General features: G+C 40.5%; 1 protein-coding gene across 4 annotated transcripts in view; it reads right to left on the bottom strand.

Annotated features, from left to right (window-relative positions):
- Nucleotides 1-4205: 4205 nt before the first annotated feature.
- The window catches only part of LOC118903476 (S100P binding protein), a 31777-nt gene continuing 15674 nt past the window's right edge, over nt 4206-20308 (bottom strand). For 3 of the 4 annotated variants that reach the window (XM_036868624.1, XM_036868602.1, XM_036868612.1), the window contains 2 exons: nt 9031-9118; nt 4206-6808 (listed from right to left, as the gene is read on the bottom strand). In XM_036868624.1, coding sequence (XP_036724519.1) covers nt 6667-6808; nt 9031-9118 — 230 coding nt within the window. In that variant the 3' untranslated portion in view covers nt 4206-6666. The remainder of the gene's footprint in view (nt 6809-9030; nt 9119-20308) is intronic. The other variant, XR_005021822.1, reaches the window with a different exon arrangement.

Raw genomic sequence — 20308 nt, 5'->3', positions numbered from 1 at the left:
TCAGGGAAGCTGTGGGGCTGCCTGCCGGGCAGGGGCCTGGCTGCCATCAAGCCTTTGCTGGATCCAGCTATCAGGGACTTGTTTGTGGCGCGATGCACAACTTTGCGAGTGTGTAAGATGTTATCTGTTCTGTCTCTTTTGGAAAACACAACCGAAGGGCTTCACTCCAGAGGGCAGAGGGATTCCCCGAGCTGGTTGCCTGTGTCCTCTATCTTCTTTGGCCCTTATTTTGATTGTAAGATCATCAGTCTGGGGTCTGAAGGAGACAAAGTGGGAAAGAGACCTGGAAGGTACTGGCCCCATTTCTTTAAGAAAAGTCTCTTGGAGTTGCAACAGTGCTGGCTTGCACAACTGAAAAGGTACATCCACATGGGACACCCTGGGGGCTGCTAAATCACCGCCTCTGGGGTGGATGCTGCTGGAAGGCGGGCCCAAGCCATTCACCATGGACAGTCAGAGCAGTCCTGACCTCTGGGGTCTCCATATCTTGCCATCTCATCCAGGGGTCGTGAAAGCTACCCAGGGTCCTCATGTCCTTCCCTAGAGCCTGAGTGGTGTGAGGTGACAGGTCTCTCCCTCCACTGCCTCTTTCTGGTTTAAAAAACAAATGGTGCTTGCTAAGGAAGGCAGACCCTTCCCTAGGACTGACAAGTCGCGGCTGCTGAATGCCTGCGTGGGAAGAGACGGACCTCTGCGTCTTCCATTCGTGGCTGAGGACGAGAGTGGGGGCGACTGCGCTTGGCACAAGCCTGGCAAGCAGTCGGCGCCCAGTGAGTACCTGCTGAACTGAATGAGAAGCGCGGTGACCCCCAAGCCAGAGAGCTGAAAGCCATTCCCCAGTGACCGCCCCTTCTTTGCGGTCTACAAGAGCTCTCGGGGCTGGGGCAGCTGCCACTCTGCTTTGCCCGAGTGTGGAGCACAGAGAGGGAGGAGAGACAGGGTGAAAGGCAGATGTCAGCAACACTAAGGGCTTCCTCATGGGAGGGCATGAGGCTCCACTCATTGTCTTGTGACTTCCATCCCTGCTGAATGGGGCTGCAAGGCCAAGGCTCCTTAGGAGAGAGGTCCTTACCTCTGATCCAGTTAGAGCAATAACCACTTTTTAAATGTAAAATAAAAAGACAAATGAAAAGGCACATCCTTGTCTTCTGGTAAATGCCCAAGTGTTGCCCTCTTTTTCTGGCAGTTGGCAGCAAATCAGGACGTGTGGAGGAGGGAGTCAGTTCTCTCCATTTTGGCCTGCAGCTTCTTAGGGACAAGCCTGCCAGCCAAGCTGGAGTTGGAAGGGAAATCTCGAACAGATGGGGGTGCACGTGTAGGAGGAGAAAATAGTTGCTCTATCATCCCATTACTGAGGCCCGCCCCCCCCAAACTGAGCTTGGGCTGCCTCACCGCATAGGTATGCAGGCTGGAGCTCAGTTTTTAAAACAAAGGGTTTTCCCCTCTGGATGGGGTTGGTGCTTTTCCTGGCCAAAGGGAATGCAGTCCTGCTTCTCCCAGCGTGAGGAGGAAGTAACAAGGGACTGCAGAAGCTGCTTGCTGCAGCTCAGGATTCACAGCATGCTGTTCGGGGATGTTAAAGGAACATCATTCTGATCCCGCAGCAGGCTGAAAGGTAGAGGAATGATGCCATTAGCCAATGAGAAAACCAGTAAATGGGGCACCTTGACATTTCTGTCCAGAGCCCGGAGGAGCTTAGGAAATGTCAGGTGAGTGGGGCTTAGGGTAGGCTGTTCTGGAAGGTTCTGAGAGCAGAGGGGAGCAGGTCTTACAGGCTGGGTGGGAGAGTGGGTAATCGATTAGCACACAGAACTGCCAGCCAGACCTCAGAGCGGTACTTCCCAGGCCCTCTGTGCCTGTCTAGTGCCAGATGATGGAGAAACTCCAAGTCAGCATCAGGTATAGACAGCTGTCAGTGGGGTCCAGGGAGTGCCACTAATGGGAGTTTGCTGTCTTTACCTTATCTGTGCCTGTAGCACATCATCTTAGGGTAGGAGGGGAGTGGAGTGAACAACACGCCTCACTAAACTCCATTCCCTTTAATCACCTCCCTAAACCCCCAAGTTCTACAACAACTGAGCTCTTCCTGAATCAACTGTAGTGACACAGTGGAAGCCTACAGCTGTGACTTGGGCTGTGGTCCTTTCTTCACCCCTCACTTAGATCTGCAGATTCCCCACAGCTTGGGAAGGGCCCAGGCAAGTTGTCTGAGACTGAGAGACCCGCCCTGCAAGACCACAGCAGGTCTGTGGGAGGAACGCTGGACTGAGGCAGGAGACCCTCAGGCCAGTTACTTCTCTGATGGGGTCCTGGACTCCTTATCTGTCAAAAACCAAGGGGTAAGAACAGAGGATTCCCAGACCCCACCCACCACCTAGAGTAGGAGCCAAAGGGCTTCCTTATGGGACAGGAGGGAGACCCCGGGGTCTACGGAAAGGAAGGAGGACTGGTGTTTCTATGAGGCAGGAGTCTTTGCTCTCTCCAGTCCAGTCCCCTCAACCCCAGCTTTTCAGCGTGGGCCTCCTTTCGAACCCACTTTTATGATCTCTAGTTCAACCCTTTACAGAAATATTTAACATCTCACCACCCCAGTCATGTAATGTTTCAGACTTCTACTTTCTCACCCTCTTTAAACCTATTTGACAGATTTTGGATTTTGCTTTTAAAAAGTAGCCTCCAAGAACAAAATGCTTTTGTAAATGGGACACCCCACCCCCCAAGCTCCATCGGTACAATACTCCCAAACCCTCAAATGTTATTTGAAGCTGAATTGAAGGAGATCTTTGTATACAAATAATTCCTTAGTGATACAGCATTTCAGGACTAGATGGCTTTAAAGGTTGTCCAAAAGATTACATTCCACCGCTTCCCAATGGGTGCTGGGAGGGTCAGATTTTTCTGTCTGTGGCATGTTCCAGTTGTCATAGGGGGAGGACAGGTGGGGAGGAGTGACAGGGCGGGAGCTTTTAGTTAAGGAATTCCACCGTTGGCCAGCTGATACTTCCTGTGACAAGTGGACATTTTTTTCCTGACAGGTGCTCTGGCCTACAAAACAAGCATACCCTAGAAACGGCTTAAGAATAATTGTTTTCTCTCAGAAAAGCAGGAAACTCTGCTTTCTAGTTTTAGGTGGTTGGGACTTTTTCTTCCTGTAAAAGTTCACAACAGGCTGGTAAGAGAATGAGCTTTTAGAGAAGGTCCATTTCTCCTCCTCCTCACTTCTCCACAACATAAAACGAACTGAGGGTAAAGGACACCACCAGCTCAGAGAATCCAGCCTGGTCTCTGAAACCTTTGAGGCCTACAATAACACATTGCTAAAAAGGAAATAAGCAATTACTGGACAAAGGAACACCTACACCTGAGAGGACAAAATGGATATGTGTATGTATAGGTCAAGAGACCTCGGATTCAGACAAGAATATTAAACAGCTGAGCATTTAGAAAATTTATATTGAGGCTTTCACCTGTAGGCTACATGTTAAAAACTTACAGGACAGCAGGACAGAGAAGCCTATCCAAATATGTTGCTACTTAACGTCTCAGCACGAGCTGAGACTGTAAAGCATTGGCTAATACAGGTGACAAGCTCTTACTGCCTTCCTTTTCATCTTTGCTCCTGGGGTAAGTCTAAGAAGCTTAGGTTCACGAAAGGGATCTAAGGAACGCTGTCTCCCACATCTACCCACACTTATCCAACCTTCACCCCAGGTTCTAGGAACAATTTCTGGAGAAGTTGGGTTAAGAACAACTATCAATTCTGGTTTCTCACATCCCTTTCAAAGGGAGAATGCCCCAGGTAGCTCAGTTTCTTCCTTATCAGTGCTGGCTCTGGAGAAGCAGAGAGACACAGGGGTCAACCATCAGCCACAGGAAGGAATGCGAGGCAATGCCTGTGTGATGGGGCTGAGCCATTTTCCCCCTCTGCAAAAACAGCAGCACAGTGATATTTAAGGCTCTCCCTATGTCACGCTCCTGATGTGCACTATATGTAGCTGCAAATCCCAATCAATTTCAACATTTCTTAACTGCTGGAACGCCTTTCTTAACACTGTAATTTACCCTCAAAAGAACAGGGAGCACACACCCTCGCCTCCCCGGTACCACATTCTACTAACTGCCGCCCCTCCCACACCCCACTAACCTACCTGCACAAAGAAGGAAGGAACCCTCCTTCAGAGGCCGCAATAGACGGCCACGGTACATAAGCCACCGACAAGAACTTTTATTTCCTTGTAATGACATTAAACACAACTGCTACAAGGGGAAAAACATGACAGAGGAGGCACCAAACTTCAGTTTCATAATTGATCCTGACAACAACCAAAGTAAATTGGGGTCTGCATTAGATGCAAAACTACGGTTATTTCAGGCTCTTTACTTACAAGTAAACTATGTAAACAGCCCATTCCTACTCTGCATTGTCAAGACCCCCGTGGCGAGAATGTCATCACAGATAAAGAAAGCTAGGTAGGCAGTTAAATGCACACAACCCTTATGTAAATAAAACAACATGGCAAGAATTCTACATGAAAATTAGACTTAGAGGCCAACACCAAATGTGAGATATGTAGCTTTTAAAAACAGATTAAAACTCCAGATTCTACCCACTACCATCTTTAAGGCGAACATGCCTGATAATGAGTTTTCTTTGGCTTTGTTTTTCTTCTTAAAGAATACCATGTTAACCGCTAGGGAACAGTTCTCTCCTCCCCCAGCCCAACAGATTTAATTAAGCTGCTAAAGCTTGAAAAACAGAATTATTTGAGCAAAGAGGAAATGTGATTGTCACATTTTCTCGTTAACCCGTCACTCATTTGATTTGGCAAAGGCGATGCTCCCATTACACATCAGTCTTAAACCCTCCTGTACCAGGGAGGCAGGAGCATGAGTCTTAGACTTTTGCCTAAGCAAAAGGCTGTCCCTTTACTCCTTGGTTATCTGTGGGGAACAAGACAACTGCAATGCTAATTATTCTAGCGACAATTAATTCTAACTATGCTATAGTTCCAAAGGTGGATGTTTGTCCCACTCCATCAAGCTAATTTACGGAAACCTGGAGAAGTGACTGATATAGGAAATGCCAACTGAAATAACAGATTTTGACTCTTGCCTTTGAACAGAACTTCTCCTTTGCATTTTGGTCCCAGACTCTAAACCAAATGTCGAAGGAAAAGAGAATCCTTGACTGGATAGAAATAGTTAACACTTAGGGACGTCCATCTAAGTTTACTGGTAACTATGACCAAGTTTCTCCCAAGTCAGTTTCTAAAGCAGGGTAGGATGTTTAAGATGGGTTACTTGCATACAAAGATGGGGCTGATGGAACAACAAAACCAGACAGAGGCAGTGAGCCCAGTATCACAGGCTGTGCTATAGCAACTAGGTACAACCTTCACACAGAGTGAACAACAACAGCACAAATGCCAGACTGCAAAATCTCCTAAGAGATGTGTAGAGCTGTTTGTAAAGAGAATAACAAACTCCTAAGACACCCATTAAGATAGCTGCACATAGCATTACCCTTAAGATCAGGTAATGCTTTGTGCACAGGCTTAATCAAAACTATTTTAGATTCACTTTAGTAGTTCTGTAAAACTGTACATCAGAGGTTTGACCAAGTAAGGAGATGGTAACATCCTGGATCAAAAGGCACCTCTTATTAACTAATAATGGAGACAAAAGATGGCTTCTCCAAAGTCTCTCCCACAGGATGGAAGCTCACTAACACGTCAACTCATACTTGAATTGGAGTTCAGCAGATGAAACTGAAGACCGACTGACACCTCTCAATAGCACTGCTTTCTGGCCTGTCCTAGAGTCAAGACTCTGGGTGGGCGGCTCTTCAATAAAGAGAGCAGTAAGGCTGTTCTTAAGAGGCATACCTATGTCTAACAGGATACAGGAATATGCCGGTAGAGCCCTAAGGTCACTGGGGAAAAAAGAAGGAATATCCTTGAAGAAAGGCAGAGAAGGCAAACAGTCACAAGATCACAAATCAACAGGGGTTGTTAGTCACCAGTCTTCTGTTAGAGTTAAGATGTACAAGATTTGTAAACACTATTGTGCAAAATAAATTTAATGAAGAATGAAAAAAAAGCCAAAAAATAAAGGCAGCTAGTAGGTACAAAAAGAAGAGAAGATTTACACTTCTAATTTGTCCTTTCAACTACTTCAGATGTCCTGGATTACCAACTTTAAAATACTGACACGTATTCGGAGATTCAAATAAAAAAGGTAAGAGGGGTTGTTAAAAGTGACTTGTATCCATTTATAAGTCATCAGCAATAATTAACACTGGCTTGCAGCCTGATAAAGAATCTCTTCCTCATAGGAGATTAAAAGATGATTTCTTTTGGGCACCAGAAGTAGACTTCACCTCTGCACAGAGGTGGGTGTTTTGACTTAATGCTGGCTTTCAGGTGGCAGCCACCTTCAATTTAAATTAAAAAATTAAAACTATATCAACTCAACACTGTTTAAATGCATACACACACATAAACAGGAAGGACCTTATACAAAAAATTTCAAGTCAGCAATGGGCATTTCCAAAAGGTGACAAGTTCTTTAAATTAAAATGTTGTGAAAAATAAATTTCAAAATCTACAAAGCACAAAACAGCAGAAGATGAGATGCTGCTCTGGACAGGACCCTGGATAGGGACCTTCACTGCTGATGGGAGGAGACAAATGGACTGTACGGGAAATCTGGTAGACGCTGGAACCGATGGTGGCTTCGCATGTTCTGGTCAACCCACTGAGTCAGACTGTATCTTTGCAGAGATTTCTGTCGGAACCGGGCGTAGTTTCTATCAGCAGAGAGGGAAAATAAAAAGAGGATAGATGAGGGTTTCAGCTGGAATGGTTATTTGTATACAAAAAAGGCCAAGAAAACTATTTAAAGAATATTGTTACTTTTGGAAATTGAATATTCATTTTATATTTTGATTCTCATAATTTTAGAAATTTTATATTATTTTCCTTATATGAAAGTCACATTATAAGTTCTATTTCCTTCCAATTTCCAAAGCCACCTAATTCCCATACAGGTATTATGGTGATATGGTCCATATACACGAATGTTCTAAGAAAACCCAATGTATAATGTATAATAATGTTTAAGCAGGAAAAACCCATTTTCTCCCTCTGGAAACATTTAGAACAGGATCTATATTTTATTGCTTGCATCAGACCTGTACCTCCAACAGGACTTCACTGTCTGACACAGCTCAAGGTTGCTCAGGACACAGCAGTTAAAATTAGAATAAAATTCCCAGAGAAGGTAAGCATCACGAGAATCACACTGCGAGTTTAGAAACTGAACAGACTCAAAGTTTCTTGAGAGCTTCCTTTAGTCGTGTACTGGGCTGGGGTTCTGAGCAGGACCCTCTGAGATAATTTCATCCCATTCTCAACTCCAGCTGGTCCTAATAACCACCTGGGAAGCTTTAATTTAAAGATATAGACCCTTGGCCCCTCTCTCCACCCTTAAACTTAATAACTTAGAATCCCTTGAGTCAAGCCCTGGACATCTGCATTTTTAGACATCTCCATAGGTGATTATGGGGAATAGCCCAGGTTGAAAATAATTTTAACAGTACCTGGTGTTTATCTAGCCCTATATGCAAATACTTGCTGAATTCTTTAAACATCTCACACCATTTAATCCTAATGACAATCCTACCAGAAAAGTACTCTCATTAACTCCTTATACAGGATAGGAAACTAAGCCTCAGGTAAAATATTACTTCCCCAAGGTCATAGAGTGGAGTATATAGAAGAGCCTGGATTTGAATTCACACCGGACTGCAGAATTTAATAACTATTACACAACACTGCCTTTCCGAGTACTGCTGTCATTTTGGCAACTATAGAGAAAACACTAAGTTTAAAGGCCCTGATGTGGGAGCACATCTGACATACTTGAAAAATAGCAAGGAGAGACTTCCCTGGTGGCGCAGTGGTTAAGAATCCACCTGCCAATGCAGGGGACACCGGTTCGATCCCTGGTCCGGGAAGATCCCACATGCTGCGGCGCGACTAAGCCCGTGCACCACAACTATTGAGCCTGCGCTCTAGAGCCCGTGTGCCACAACTACTGAAGCCTGTGCGCCTAGAGCCCGTGCACCACGGCAAGAGAAGCCACCGCAATGAGAAGCCCAAGCACCACAATGAAGAGTAGCCCCTGCTTGCCGCAACTAGAGAAAGCCCGCGCCCGCGCACAGCAACGAAGACCCAATGCAGCCAAAAATAAATAAATAAATAAACTAAATAGTATGAAAAACAGGAATAGCAAGGAATCCAGTGTGACTAGAGCAGAGTGAGCAAGGTGAATAGTAGAGGAGATGAGGGTGGTGAGCTAACCAAGTCAGCCTAGACCAAAACATATAGGCACTTGTGATCATGGAGATGGGAAGCCACTGGAAAACTCTGTGCAAAGAACAGAATCTGACTTATGCTTTAAAAGAATTTCTCTGGCTGCTTGAGTTGAGAACAGTAGACAGGCAAGAGCAGAAGTAGGGAGACCATTTAGGAGACTTGCAACAATCCAAGTGAAAATGATTGAGAAATGATCAGGTTTGGGATATATTATACGTAGAGCTTATAGAATTTTCTAATGCACTGACTGTGGAGTAAGAGAGAAAGGAATCACAGATGACTCCAAGGTTTCTGAATAATTGGATCAAGTAACTGAATAAATCTGTAAAACCACACTGCATCAAGAAACCAGAAGATTTCAGGACTAGAAAGGCTCTTTGACATCAATTAGTCCAATATCTTAATTTTACTGTTGTGAGGACCAGAGAAGTGAAGTGATTTGATCAAAATCACATAGCTAGTTAAAAAGTGCAAAGCCAGTATTAGAACCCAGGTTTCCTGAATTTCAGTCCAATTCTTATTCTATTATACTATATCACTTCTTTTTCTACCTCTGGAATTAAACAACAATTACAGCCCTACCAAAGCTCTACCAAATTTCTCCTGTAGCAAAATTCTACCCTTTTCTTCCTTCTTCTAAACACCCACTCACCGCCTGGTGAGGTCCGAAGGATGCTGCCATTTTGGGTTCTGCATGTGATGAACTTGACCCATCAAGGCACACAGCTCCCCCAAGGTACCTGTGACACAGAGAGATCAGTGGTTAGGAAGCAGCTCAGTGAACTACCATGTCAGCCTAGGTCAAAACATGTGCTTTCAGGGAAAGAGAAAACAGGCACTGGTCCTAATACTATCTATTTATGATTATCACAAGCAGTCAGCACAAAAACTATAAGCCAGAGAAGGGAGCTTGCTCTTGGATGATATGATGATGAAGAAGCAGCAATAATGACAGCCACCATTCATTCACTCAACATTAATTTATTAGCTCCTATAACGTGTGAGAAACTTTACTGGGTCCTAGAATATGGTACAGACAAGACACTGGACCTGCCCAATGAAGTTTATATAGAAGACGGGCAATTCCAAAAACTTTGATAAGTGTAGTGACAGGAGAAATACATGCCGCTATGAGTACAGAGACTGGGGAGTGGAGGTTAGAGAAAGTCCCCTCCAGGGGAAGTAAATTATAAGCAGGGATCTAAAGGATATATAGACGTTAGTGGGAGGGGTGGGAGGTAGGGGTATCCAGTAGAAATAGCTAATATAAAGGCCCAGAGACACAAGACAGCAAAATACATTCAAGAGACAAGAGAAGTTGAGAATAGAAGGCGAGTAGGGGCTTTTTGCTTAACAAGAAAAATAACTGGAGGCAATTTTTCAAACACCCAGGAGCCAGGCAAGGTGCTAGGCACTTTACATGTTATCTTACTAATTCTGAAAAAGTATCTTGTATGGAGATAGATTTTTATTAACATCATTTTAGAGATGGGAAACTATGGCTCAGGGAGGTGAACTTGCCTTAAATGATTATTAAACTGGACTCAAAACTGGCTCTTGTTAGATTCCATGTTTTTGCCACTATTTGATAATGCTTATTTTGCACTTAAGGACTGAGACTTAGGCTGAAGCTCACAAAACCAAAACTTATGGTTAGAGAGAATAATTCCCCTAGACCAGTGACTCTCAAATTTTAACATGCATCATAATCAGCTGCAAGTATAAAACAGGTTGCTGGGCCCCAACCCCAGTTTCTGATTCTGTAGGTCTGGAGTGGGACATGAGAATTTGCCTTTGTAACAAATGCCCAAGTGACGCTACTGCTGCTGCTGGTCTGGGAACATTTTGAAAACCACTGCCCTAGACAGTGGAGACCTTTCTTTCAGCTGGTTTACATACTTCTCATTATCGTATCTACTCTGCTCTCAGGAACCAAGAGCTGTCAAACTAGGCGACAGACCATCTTTTCATGTTCTGGTAAAAGATATTTAACTTAACTTTTAGGACCAGTTTAATTTATTTGAAGCCTCAAGAAGCTCAACTCTGTAGAAAAAGTATATACTTTGGAGTTTAGGCAGACTTGAGTTAAAATTCCAATCCAGCCATTAACTAGCTCTGTGACCCTGGGTAAATCATTCCTCTTTACTTATCTATGAAATGTGGACAATAATAATATTTTGGGGCTTCCCTGGTGGCGCAGTGGTTGAGAGTCTGCCTGCCAATGCAGGGGACACGGGTTCGCGCCCTGGTCTGGGAGGATCCCACATGCCGCGGAGCAACTGGGCCCGTGAGCCACAATTACTGAGCCTGCGCGTCCGGAGCCTGTGCTCAGCAACAAGAGAGGCCGCGATAGTGAGAGGTCCGCGCACCGCGATGAAGAATGGCCCCCACTTGCCGCAACTGGAGAAAGCCCTCGCACAGAAACGAAGACCCAACACAGCCATAAATAAATAAATAAATAAAATATTAAAAATAATAATAATAATAATAATATTTTGCTTGAACTTAAATATCACGGTACATAAAAGACCTAGCATATCTTCTGGCACTCAGGCAATGTGCAGTAAATGGTAGCTATTATTATTATGGTGTTACAGCCTCGGGACTATGTTAGCTTGCAAAGACTCTTCAAAGCCTGTGACAATCAATCACCTATTTATAAGGAAAAAATGCTTATTAAATGGATCAGTCTACATATAAACTATGAAATGCTTTATAACACTCAGCAGAAATTCTCTAACCATAATGAGATGATACTTTTCAGCAAAAATTTATAGATTCATTACATTAAAAGTTTCTATGCAGTTAAAATAAAAAAGCACAACCAAGGGTAAAAGAAGACAACTGACAAAATGAATAATGTACCTGAAACGTATTTGCAAGGGTTTACTGTCCTTATTCTGCAAAGATAAGTCTCCTCATCAAACAAACAAAACAAAAGAGGTCAAGGACATGAATAGGTAATTCTCAAAACTAATACAAGTAATCAATAAACGTAATGAAAAGATGTTCAATCTCACTAATATGGAAATAAAACATATTAATCTCACTTCTTGAGAAGGAAATACAAATCAGAAATGAGTTTTCCCTTTAAGAGAGAAGTAGCTTTTGATGAGAAAATCCCTTGCCTGTTTGATTTGTTAAGCTAAAATCAAAGGTCTCTACTCAAATTGCTTTTCCTTTACCATACTTTCATATCACTAGCATCCCCCTCCCTCTAGCCCCCACAAAAAGGACATTTCAATGGTGAGGAAATCAGCTTTGCAAGAATTTCAAGATACATTTTTCCTGCCAAAGCATCACCAAAGGAGGGCTGGCAAGATATGGAAAGTCTGGTGTCCAGTCTCAAATGGGACAAGATTATCTGCAGACCATGTCCTTCAGCTCACTCATCTCTTACCATGTAGACTCTATAAAACTGTCCTGACGATGGAGACTAAAGATATACCTATAAACCTCCTACAAAGAAACCTATTCAGTGTAAACTAAAAGAAGAAAAAGACTGATCGATTAGGCCCAATGAGGCTTCAAGTATTCAACTGCTAGGCGTCATAATCTAGCAGCAGCAACTTACATATAGCATTTACCATGTTTCAGGCAGTATCCTATGTGCTTTACATATATGAACATATTTATTCCTTACAATAATCCTACAAGGTATTTCCTCCAATTTACAGATGAAGAGGCACAGAGAAGTAACTGGTCCAAGGTCACACAGCTAGTGACAGAGCCCAAATTCCAATAACAGAATACCATCATAGGGTTGAGTTTCCTGAAAAATTTTCTAGGACTGACATTTCACTGTGGGGATTAGAAAGCAAGAATCATATTGCAATATGTCTTGTATACCCAGTTGGTACCTCAGCACAACGCTGAGTAAACAAAGGCTCAATAATTATTGTCTCGGCTTATGTACCAAGAAATGTTAGTTTTCATTAGCACTAAGAACTTACTGATGTACCAGGGTAACCTTTATTATTAATAAGGGTTATTGATCTAGAGATAATGGGAGCTAATATTTATCAAGCATTTATTATGTGCCAGGCACTCTGCTAACTGCTTTGCATGTATCCTATCACTTAATCCTAACAACCACATGAGGCAAATACCATTATCTCCATTTTATTCATGAATAAACTGAAGCTTAGAAAAGATACTCATCTATCATCTAGTAAATGGGAAAGCCAGGATTCAAACCCATGTGGGGCTATTAATCCAAAAACCTTATTTCAGCTCATAGCTTCAATCTCTTCTTCCTCCAAATTTAGAGATGCTAACAAGAATAGAAACATTTAAATTTTCTCTTTTCATAGTTTCCAACAGATGGGCTTTCTTGGACCAACAATCAGTACCATGGGTTTATTTTAAGTTGTGGCTAAAAGGTGGTAAAGACTGTCCTTTGTTTTGTGGCTAAGAATGAAATTCATCTAAGAATGAAATTAGGAGGAAAAAACCTCAACATTTCAGAGATGAGATCAGCGGTTCACCGAAACAATCTATAAATATGCAGCTGACTGATTTGGGGAAAAATCCAGTCTAGTACCTATCCTTAATAGGTTAAAAGTAAGTCAATTGTTACAAAGGAGGAGTAATGATAACGCTGAATGCTTGCTATGCCAATGGCCCTTCTGACAGGTCTTATGCATCACCATACTTTGTACCACATGACCAAGAACAGAGACTCTCTCTGCTGGCTAATGACCTAAGATCTGGCACCTGGCCTGGCACCAATAGGTCATTAAGTGAATCAATCAGATACTCTCCCTTGGAATGTGAATGTGAGCTTTAATAATGAGAACAAGAGAGAGAACAGCACACAGAGGCAGGGCTCTAGGAGAGGACAGACACTTGAGATAGCTAACAGAGAGCAGCAGAAGCACTAGTCACAGAGATAGATAAGATTAGAAGTACCAGAATCACTAACTCAGCATGGAAAACCTATTGAAAAGGGAACAAAGGCATCCATTTCTGAGGGGGCCTGGCTCTATGGTTGATTCTTTTTATTATGAGGCTGAGCTATGTTGTTGAGCCTCTAATCTTCATCTTTTCCTGTAAATCCTTAAACTCAGTTACTTAAAGGCAATCACAATGTCTTTATTCAATGCAATCAAAAAATTACCTAATACAGGGGAGGGAATGAAGAGGGAAGGAAAGAAAAAAAAATGTGCTACAGGGGTATAGGCTACTGCTTTTACAAAAAGATTAATAAAATAGGAATAGGGAATTCCCTGGCGGTCCAGTGGTTAGGTCTCCATGCTCTCACTGCTGATGGGCCAGGTTCAATGCCTGGTCGGGGAACTAAGATCCCACATCCCACAAGTCACACAGTGTGGCCAAAAAAAAAAAAAGGAAAAAAAGATTAAGTAGAAAGCCAGAATGCAAACATCCAGGCCAACAAAAGTGTGATGATCTAGTACAAATCTTGACTGATTTTTTCCATGCATATAAGGCAAAAAACAAAAGAAAGAAACAGGAATTATTATATAACTCATTTCTGCAGTGTTGTATTGTATAGGGGATACTGAACAATGTATGAATGTTCTCAACAGTAATGGCAAATGTAGAAACAGAATTTACATAACCACTGCTGCTTATGGTCTTCAGTAAAAATCAAAGCAGACTTCCACTTCTAATCATAATGAATGGGCATACCTCCACTGTAAGCAACTACAGACTGGGCAAAATGTATGAAACAACTGTATTCAGACTGCTCAGAACTGTAATCCCTAAGGGAAGGGAAACAATTGAGGTGAGACTCAAAACTTCTTATGAGTCTATGAGTTTATAATTTTTCAAAATAAAAAGTTTTTTTTTAATGAAGGCAAAACAAATATAAAATAAGTAAGCAAAAGCAGAGACTTCACAACAGCAGACCTGCACTGTAAGACACTAAAAGGAGTTCATCAGGAAAAAAAGAAAATATGAGAAGGAATCAAGAGCACTGGAAATGGTAAATATGTGAGTAAATACAAAAGCCCTTTTCTCATTTAAAAAGTGTCTTTAAAAGATAACTGTTTAAAGTAAAAGCAATAATCAGGGACTGCCCTGGTGTTCCAGTGGGTAAGGCTCTGCACCCCCAATGCAGGGGGCCCGGGTTCGATCCCTGGTCAGGGAACTAGATTCCACGTGCATGCCGCAACTAAGAGTCTGCATGCTGCAGTGAAGATCCCACGTGCCACAACTAAGACCCAGAGCAGCCAAAATAAATAAATAAATATTTTTTAAAAACAAAAAAATAAAGTAAAAGCAATAATGTATTGAAGAGTTTATAATATATGTATATATAATATGTATAAAAACAGTAACAAAAAATGGAGATTTGGAAGGGTACTATTGTTAGGGCCTTACAGTATATGTTAAGCGGTATATTATTTGAAGGTAGACTGATTAAAGTTAAAGATCTGTATTGTAAACTATAGAGCAACAGTTCTCAAAGTATGTCCCAGGATCCGTGGGAGTCCTCAACACCCTTCTGAGGCTTCACAAGATCAAAATTATTTTCATAACAGCACTAAGATGTTATTTGTTTTTACTACTTGCAATCTCTCAAAAGTGTACTGGGGAGTTTTCAAGAGGCTACACAACATGATACAGAACGCAGAACCACATGAGAACCTGGTAGTTTTCTATTAAGCCAGATGTTAAAAGAAATTTGCAAAAATGTAAATCAATGCATTCTTCTCCCTAAAATTTTGGTTTTGTTTTGAAAATTATAGTTATTTTTAATAAAAACATTATGTTAACATGCAATGAATTATCTTAAAATATATTAATAAATATTTTAACAATTTACCAGTTATAACTTTTAATATGGTTGTGTATAGATAGATAGATACAACGCAAACAAACAAAAACATTTTGGGGTCCTCAATTTTTAAGAGTATGAATAATCTGTAAGAGTGTAAACAAGTCCTGAGACCAGAAACTGTGAGAACTACTACCCTAGAACAACCACTGAAAATAAAACAAAGATGTATAGGTAATAAGTCAAGCATGGAGATAAAACGGAATACTAAAAAATACTCAAAAAAAAAACCACAGGAAAAGATGAAAGAAGAAACAACGAACATATAGACAAATAGAAAACAAGTAGTAGGGGCTTCCCTGGTGGCGCAGTGGTTGAGAATTTGCCTGTCAATGCAGGGGACACGGGTTTGAGCCCTGGTCTGGGAAGATCCCACATGCCGCGGAGCAACTGGGCCCATGAGCCACAACTACTGAGCCTGCGCGTCTGGAGCTTGTGCTCCGCAACAAGAGAGGCCGCGATAGTGAGAGGCCCACGCATCGCAATGAAGAGTGGCCCCTGCTCGCCGCAACTAGAGAAAGCCCGCACACAGAAACGAAGAGAAGACACAGCCAAAAATAAATAAACAAATTAATTAATTAAAACAAAAAACAAAACAAACAAAAAAAAGTAGTAAGATGGTAGTTAATTTAAATCCAGCCCTACTGATAATTACATTAAATGTAACTGGACTAACACTTGAATTAAAAGACAGATTGTGAGGGCTTCCCTGGTGGCGCAGTGGTTGAGAATCTGCCTGCCAATGTAGAGGACACGGGTTCGAGCCCTGGTCTGGGAAGATCCCACATGCTGCGGAGCAACTGGGCCCGTGAGCCACAACTACTGAGCCTGCACGTCTGGAGCCTGTGCTCCGCAACAAGAGAGGCCGTGATAGTGAGAGGCCCGCGCACTGCGATGAAGAGTGGTCCCCGCTTGCCACAACTAGAGAAAGCCCTCGCACAGAAACGAAGACCCAACACAGCCAAAAATAAATAAATTAAAAAAAAAAAAAAAAAGACAGATTGTGAGACCAGGGGGAAACAAGACTCAACTATATGCTGTCTACAAGACATCCACTTTAAACATATAGATAGTGTAAAAGTAAAAGGATGGGGCTTCCCTGGTGGCGCAGTGGTTGGGAGTCTGCCTGCCAATGCAGGGGACACGGGTTCGAGCCCTGGTCTGGGAAGATCCCACATGCCGCGGAGCAACTAGGCCCGTGAGCCACAACTACTGAGCCTGCGCGTCTGGAGCCTGTGCTCCGCAACAAGAGAGGCCACAATAGTGAGAGGCCTGCGCACCGCGATGAAGAGTGGCCCCCACTTGCCACAACTAGAGAAAGCCCTCGCACAGAAATGAAGACACAACACAGCCAAAAATAAATAAATAAATAAATAATTTTTTAAAAAGTAAAAGGATGAAAAAAACATATCATGCAAACACTAATCAAAAGAAAGCTCGAATGGCTATTTAAATCAGACAAATTAAACTCTAAAACAAGGAATATTACTAAGAGTAAAAAGAGACAGTCATAGTGATAAAGGGGTCAATTCTTCACGAGGACATAATATTCCTAAATGTACACACATCTAATGGCAGCGTTTCAAAATACATGAGGCAAAAATGACAGAACTGAAAGGAGGAACAAAAACATCCACAACTAGGGTTGAAGATATGAACACTCTTCTTTTAATGAGAAAATCTGTAAGGATATAGAATTGATCACTACCATCAACCAACAAAACCTTATTGAAATTTATAGAACACTCTACCAACATCAGAATATACATTTTCAAGTACACATGGAACATTCACCAAGATAGACCACATGCTGGCCTATAAAGTAAGCCCCAGTATATTTAAAAGGATTGAAATCACACCAAGTATATTCTCTAACCACAACAGAATTAAACTAGAAATTAATAATAGGAAGATAGCTGAAAACTCCTAAATATTTGGAAATTAAGCAACACACTTCTAAATAACCCATAGGTCAAAGAAGAAATCACAAGGAAAATTAGAAATTGCTTTGAACCAAATGAAAATGAAAACACATCAAATTTGTGAGATGCACCTACGTAGCACATAAAGGGAAACTTGAGACTTAGAAAGGTCTCAAATCAATGACATAAGTTTCCACATTAAAAATCTAGAGAACAAGAACAAATTAAACCCAAAGTAAATGGAAAAGAAATAATAAAGTGAAGAAAAGAAAATAGCCAACAACATAGAAATATGAAACTAGAAACTTACTTTGGGGAAAAAATTAATAAAATTGATAAACCTTTAACTAGGATTTGTTTAAGAAAAAAAAGACAAATTACCAATATTAGAAATGAAACAGTGAACATCACTACAGATCCTACAGTAATTAAAGGAATAATAAAGAAATTTTTAATGAATAATTTTATGCCAATAAATTCATCAACTTAGATAAAATGGACAAATTCCTTGTAAGACACAAATTACCAAGAAAAAGAAGATAAAGAAATTCTGAAAAGCCCTGTATCTATTACATCTGTAGTTACAAACCTTGCCAAAAAGAAAACTCCAGGCTTTATTGGTAAATTCTACCAAATATTTAAAGGAAGAAACAATACCAATCCTGCACAAACTGAGAAACTGAGGAGAAAACAATTCCCAACTAAATTTATGAAGCCAGCATCACCATGATACTTAAACCAGAGGAGGACAGTACATACAAGAAAAATTGAAGACCAATATTCCTCATAAACAAGACATAAAAACCCTTAAAAATACTAGCAAATTGACTAAAGGATAATTCATCAAGACCCAGTGACTTTATCCCAGGAATGCAATTGGCCTAACAGTCAAAAAAATCAATAAATGTAGTACACCATGTTACAAAATAAAGGAGAAACACAGTATGATCCGAATAAATGCAGAAAATTCATTTGACAAAGTTCATCATTCATTCATGATAAAAACTCCCACCAAAGTACAAATAGAAGGGGAATTTCCTCACCTGATAAAGAGCACCTATGATGAATCTACATCTAATATCATACTTAATGTACTAGAGATCCTAGTCAGTGCTGTAAGGCAAGAAATAAAAGGCTTATAGATTGGAAAGGAAGAAATACACTGTCCTTATTTGCAGATAAAGTCATGTTAACATAGAAACTTCTAAGGGGTCTATTAAAAAGTTACCAAAAGTAATAGAAAAACTTAGCATGGTTGTAGGACACAAGGTCAACATAAAAAAATCAACTGTATATCTATATGCTAGCAATGACCAGCTAGAAATTGAAAATTAAAAATTATCACTTACAATACCATAAAAAAGCATAAGATACTTATGAATTAATTTAACAAAATATGTACAAGACCTGTACAAAAAACTGCTGAGAAATTAAAGACATAAATAAATTGAGAACTATATCCTGTTCACGGATTGGAAGGCTCAATATTGTTATGATATCAACTTTCCCCAAATTGTTCTACAGATTCAACACAATCCCAGTGAAATACCCGACAGGTATTTTTTTAACAAATTGACAAGATGAAATTGATTTTAAAAACTTATGGAAATCCAAAGGACCAAACAATTTTAAGACTCACTATAAAGTTATAATAATCAAGACAGTGTAATACTGACATAAGAAAACACACATATATTAATGGAACAGAATAGAAAAGTCAGAAATAAACCCATGGAAAGAATAAGTTTTTCAATAAATGGTGTTAGAACAACTAGATATTCATATTAAAAAAGAAGAACCTAAGCTTTGCCTTACAAAAGCCATAAAATAGTATAATCACTTTGGAAAACAGTTTGGAAGTTTCCTATACAGTTAAAAAAACACATACTAAATGACTCAGCAATTTCACTCCTAATTATTTTCCCTAGAGAAATGAACACATGTTCACACAAAAAACCCATATATGAATGTTCATAGATGCTTTATTCATAATAACCAAAAACTAGAAACAGAAATGTCCATCAACAAATGACTAAACTGTGGTATATTCATACAAGGAAAAATTCAGCAGTGGATGTATAAGAACTATTGATACATGCAACAACATGGAGTTGTTTTAAAAAACTACTCCAGGTAATAGAAAACAAACACAAAAGAGCACATACTGCATGATTCCATTTATATGTAACTCTAGAAAAGACAAATCTAATTTATAATGACCAAAAAGAAATCAGTGCTTTCCTAGAGCTGAAGTGGAGGCAGGGACAGATTGACTGGGATGGAACACAAGGGAAATTTTTAGGGTGGTGGGAATGTTCTATCAAGCTTGATTGCTGTGATGATCTCACAAGTGCATAGTTCTGTCAAAACTCACCAAAGTACACTTAAAATGGTTGCATTTTATTGCATGTAAAACATACCACATTAAAGTTGATTTAAAAAAAGAAAAAAAGTTAAGGCATACTTCCAGATAAATATAGCAGGTTGACTGCATGACTTTATCTCTTCTTGCTCCTAACATCCCTCACTAAATTAGAAAAGAAAGGTCTCAAATGAATGATCTTAGCAACCCTCTAAAGAATCATTTGTAGTTTAAAAAAAAAGTGAGGTAATTAACAACTCCAGAAAAACAAATAATTCAAGAAAGAAAAATGAAACCATAGTACTACACTACTTGGCTTTGCAGTAAACAGTATTTACTTAGTTGTAATACAAATAATGAATACTGATTTAACAATCATTAGGATAGCTACTACCAGAAAACAGAAAATAACAAGCATTGGTGGGGATGTAGAGAAACTGGAACCCTTGCGCACTGTTGATGAGATTCCAAAATGTATAATCACTGTGTTAAACAGTATGGAAGTATCAATAAAAAATTAAAAATAGAACTACCATATGACCCAGCAATCCCACTTCTGGGGACATAACCAAAAGAATTGAAAGCAGGGTCTCGAAGAGATATCTGCACACCCATGTTCATAAGCAGCACTATTCACAACAGCCAAGAGGTTGAAGCAATCCAAATGTCCACTAAAGGAGAAATGGATAAACAAAATGTGGTATATATACATACAGTGGAATATTATTCATCCATAAGAAGGAAGGAAATTCTGGCACATGCTACCCCATGGATGAAACTTGAGGAGACATTATGCTAAGTGAAATAAACCAGTCACAAAAAGACCAGTACTATATGATTC

Source organism: Balaenoptera musculus, chromosome 1 (assembly GCF_009873245.2).
Source record: "Balaenoptera musculus isolate JJ_BM4_2016_0621 chromosome 1, mBalMus1.pri.v3, whole genome shotgun sequence".
Classification (NCBI taxonomy): domain Eukaryota; kingdom Metazoa; phylum Chordata; class Mammalia; order Artiodactyla; family Balaenopteridae; genus Balaenoptera; species Balaenoptera musculus.
Note: the sequence above shows the minus strand (reverse complement) of the source record. Positions and strands in the feature narration are given on the sequence as shown.